At 41.6% G+C, this 4,651-nt stretch overlaps 1 protein-coding gene across 1 annotated transcript in view; it reads right to left on the bottom strand.

Annotated features, from left to right (window-relative positions):
- Positions 1-4,279, bottom strand: part of PRDX4 (peroxiredoxin 4) — a gene marked incomplete at its 5' end in the record, with an annotated part of 12,796 nt that extends 8,517 nt beyond the window's left edge. Inside the window, 2 exons of the mRNA XM_084289315.1 lie at positions 2,693-2,859; positions 4,181-4,279. Of these exons, the coding sequence (XP_084145441.1) occupies positions 2,693-2,859; positions 4,181-4,279 (266 nt within the window). The remainder of the gene's footprint in view (positions 1-2,692; positions 2,860-4,180) is intronic.
- Positions 4,280-4,651: the final 372 nt, after the last annotated feature.

The following is a 4,651-nucleotide window of genomic DNA, read 5'->3' as shown; positions in this document are numbered from 1 at the left end:
CAAGCGTCATCCAAAGTGGGGGCGCCATCAATCTTTTGCACTTGGAGCTCTGTGGATGCCATCCTCTGGAGAAACCGGTAGTTCAGGCTTTGACAGAGGAACATCTGCATCACCTCCTATCTCTGCAGGTGATCTGTGTTAGATGTACTTTCAGGATGGTGCAGTACCTGTGCCAGAATGGGCAGTACCATTTCTTGCTTTTAAAAATGATACAGAACATATCGGGATGTAACTTTCTGGGACATTAAGGTGTAGAGCTAAAACAAAATGCTGAGGAATGTTTTCAAAGAATACAGGCCTCTGTAAAGGAAGGAATTAGCAATGCACCTGTCATAACATATTTTGTCTTGAACACATCTTACTATTTTTCTGGCTTTACTACAACAGAAACCACACTTTGAAAAGATAGTTCATGAAAATAATTTCAAGGAAGTGGGAGAAACATGACTCTACAGGCATGCTTGCACTTCTTGACGTGTGATCTTAGTGTTCCCTTCTCCCAAACTTCATACTCCTTTCCAGGAGTTTGTTTTCTTTCCACATCTTAGCATGTTTGCCTTTCAGTTCCATTCTTTGTTCTACAGGTTAGGGATCGTGCAAATAAAATGACATTCACACTGATGTTGTCACAGGAATAATCACACATATTTGCCCAGCTCCAGAGACTGAAGGTTACCAACGATGAGCCAAAGAAGCTTCTGGAACAGCCTTCTGACAGGTATGGAAGCAAAATACCTACACAGCTATAGGGCTTGATCGGTATGCGTGAGCAAATTATAAGAAGTTGTATTAAATGTCTACCTGCAGGGGAACTGGAATTGATGGCACATAAAGTCCTCTTGTCTTGTTTTTTCACAGTGAGTTGATAGTGGCCAGTCTCTGATTATACTTTCAAATATGCTGGAAGCAGGATAAAGTCTGATCTTCAGTTAAATGCTGCCATTTAAGTTTGTCTTTCCTCCTCTATCAGGGACAAGTCATTAAAGGGAAGATGGGCAAAACTCATTGGCTTGTGCAAAGTGTTATGCGCTCTGGGCCTGGTGGATAAAAGTGCTTGAAGAGTCCTTGTACTCCCACTGATTTCGGGTTCAGGTGACCTTATGGTTAAAGTTGCTAAAATGTGGTGAGAGAGTACTGCCTTACATGATCCATCTCTACTTCTACTGAATTTAACACCAAACTTTCCTAAACCTCACTGCTTGTAAGGAAAGTGACAGTCATGGCCTTCATGCGTGCACAGAGAAAATTATTGTGGTTGTCCCACTCTTCTCTTTTTTTCTGGTGTTTTGAGCCGTAAGAAAGAGTAATGATTTGAAGAGTAGTCATACTGTAAAGTTGAAAAAAAAAAGAAGAGAGGTTGAGAGGTATGCATTTCTCATAATGTTAACATCCTGCAGATCTTCCAAAATACGAATAAATGAAGGAGAAAACCAATAAAATCAATGCAGCAACATAGAAAAGAATCAGGCCACTTTTGAGGGAAGGAAGTGCTGAAGGACAATGGGTTTTATCTGCAGAATATAATGTTAAATAGCACTAATTTGAAGTTCACATGTGATTATGTGTGTGTAGGCATTAAAAAGAATTCAAAAGAGCAGCAAGAAAGACTTTCTGGCTTCTGCTGCACTATCAAGATTTCTGGACATAATTAAAAATGAAGAATGTTGTAGATGGAATCCACAATGAAATGCAAATATATATCAATCTTCAGTGTGCAAATGGAGAACACAAGCACCATTCTTTCTTTGTCCAGTGATGAAATACTTAAACCAAAGACTGATTTTGTGCTTAAATTGATGGAATTAAATTATGCTGTTAATATGAAGTAAGTGAAATACCCTGCTACATTCATCACTGTGCTGAACATCATCCATTTGTACAGCTCTTCTGAAGTTGGTAGGGTTTACCATGTCCAGAGTGAAACCCTATAAATCCTTCCTTTCCTTAGCTGCATTAAAGGCTGTGTTATTGCAAGCCATGCCATATTCAACCCCTCAGGTATGATTCAGTTTGGGCAAGTGCTTGTTTGTGGCAGGGTGTCGTTGCCACCATGGCATTTAAGTTATAGAAACAGGGAGTGATTTAGGATACTGACATAGCTTAGAAATGGTTATACAGGTTCTGTCTGTACATTTAAATGACCTAATATAAGAATATCTTGGAAAAATTAGCATAGCATGCTGTAGCAAGATGCCTGTCACCATTTCCTGGAACAGATGCCGCAGATGTTCAGTATTGTGCTGGTGAAACTCACAGCTGGTTTTATTCTCCTCATGGTTTATAAGGATATTTTAACAAATATATTGTATTGCTTGTCATGGATGACAGAAACTCTATAGCATAGAAGACTTTGTTGGAGAAAGGATGGTGGAAAACATCTGTGCTGTAAGTGTTACTGGATCAGAATGACCACAATTAATACTACCAATTAGAGAAGCCTTTTCCTTGTTGGCTCTTGTTAAGGCTAGACTAGTGGGGCTAGCTGTGTGTCTGCTGACTGCTGAGGGTCCCTGAGGGTCCTGTCAGGCTGGTGGTGGTGTTTGTCTCTACGGGAGGTTCATTCTGACTTCCAGCTGCAGCTAATACTGTCAATGCTGAAGCAATATGCTGGTTAAATATGAGCTGAAGCTTCGTGAAGTCCACCATTAGGTAGTGTAGAGGTGTAACAGGTATACTCACTCCTGCAGCTTACCTTTGGGGCATATGCCAGTGTTTGGGGATGAAGTGATATTTTTCCTCTGCAAACACACCACCCACAGGAAAGTTGCGTTTAACTTCTTTCCCTTTCTCCTCCTTGTGAGTGGACTGAGGCCAGCTCTGTTTCCTCACGGTATCAATGTCAGACACCCTGCGGGGTTCCTGTGATAGTAACAGGACTGAACATGTCATTAATGTGTTTGACTGAGCATGACAAAACAGAGCGCTCAACTTGATGCTTCTAGTCATGGTGAGATGTGGGAATACAGTTGCTAAAGCACCATCCAGTCAAACCTTTCTTTTGCCTGTGTAAGTGATGACAGAATCTACAGAGTGTTGAAAACAAACAAGTTCTGCAAAGCTGTCTCCTTGACCTAATAAATAATGCCATCCCTGCAGGGCCCTATCAGTTCTCCTTTGGCTGTCACCTGGAGGTGGGTAAATGTGTTTACTTTGTATTTCTATTCTCACTGCATTAAAAAACGATTATTAAAAGAAAGTGCTCAAAATTTCTCTGATCATTACTGTAATTTTTGGACAGTTGTACCAACCAGTGAGGACAGAGAAAAACAGCACTGAACAGGATCTGCTAGGCGTATGCCATCCTCTAAAAGTTGTTGTTCTGCCCAGGAGAGTTGAGGTACCACACCTGAACAGAAATGCTGAACATCAAGACCTGCCCCAAGCCATCACAGCTGGGAGCCTGTGAGCAAAACCAGCCCAACTAACTTTGTGCAGTGCTGCTGACCAGGGAGACCTTGACCCACAGAGTGATAACCCCGACTGTGTCAAGTTCAGTGATCCCTGCCAGCGTTGTTCGTATTAGTTTGTAGGGATCTTCCCTTGGGGTCCGGACTTTGGTTCTGCCTCCTGAGGTCTGCACTTAGGTTAGCTCATTCTTGCCCAAGCCCCTAGCTCAGTCTGCCTCCGGAAAAATGGGGAAAATTTGGCTCCTCAGTTCAGACAAAAAGACAAGAAGTGTTCCCGCCCTCACAGGGGCTTGCCAAAGCAGCCTTACGGATGGAAAGACACCCTGTAGAAACCCAAATCCATCTCCTCTCACACCAGAACAGAAACAGAGGTCACTGATGGTTGTTCACACTTGTCTATGGCTCTTGTGTGGGTGGTGACGAAAGCTGTGTTTAACATCATGGGTGTACTGCGTACTTCTCATTTGGGCTAAGTGGAGGAAATTGAAATGGTTGAAAAGGTAGACCCTGCTGCCCAAGGCGTGGAGCACATCAAGGCATTCCAGAGAAGAGGAGGCGTCATTTCCACGATACAGGGATAATGAACGGTCTTTAAGAATTCCCATCTCCTCTTCTTACTCCTGCCTGCTTCCTTCTCTTCTCTCTCCTTGGTTGCAAAGCTAAACCTTTTCATATCATAAGCCTTCTAGCACCATTAATGTCTAGGGTTTCTTTCTCTTTTCTTTGGACACGTGAAAGAGTAAAATCGCTTTTCACCAGATATATTCACTCACCTTAGTGTGTTGGTCGCTTTTACATTGCCCACTAGGTGGCAGTAAGATGTTGTTATTCCGATCAAAACAACTGGAGTGCATACTGCAAGTGCCCATCATGTTCTAAAACCTGGGGATCTGGTACCAGAAGCTTTTGTTTTGGTTTGGTTTTTAAATTATGAAACCCACAAGTGTAGGAAATGCAAGATGAAAAGATATATTCAATACTTAACAGCTACCCCAATTTCTGTGAACAATAAAGATAATCAACCTTGTATAATTTTTCAGTGAGAAGTTTTCTCTAATATGTCTCTTAAGAGGAAAGAAATTGGAAGACTAAAGTAGTCTTTAAAGATTTTAAAGACTTTAAAGGAGGATGAAGTGAGACAAAAACTAGCCATAAGACTCTTGGTGAAAGAGGTGGAAACAAGTTACAGAAGATAACTTTTAACCCAGTCACTATGCAGTACTGAAATTGATTTTTGTTTCTAC

The sequence above is a fragment of the Netta rufina genome, assembly GCF_964035555.1.
Source record: "Netta rufina genome assembly, chromosome: 1".
Classification (NCBI taxonomy): Eukaryota; Metazoa; Chordata; class Aves; order Anseriformes; family Anatidae; genus Netta; species Netta rufina.
This window is presented reverse-complemented; position numbering and strand designations above follow the sequence as displayed.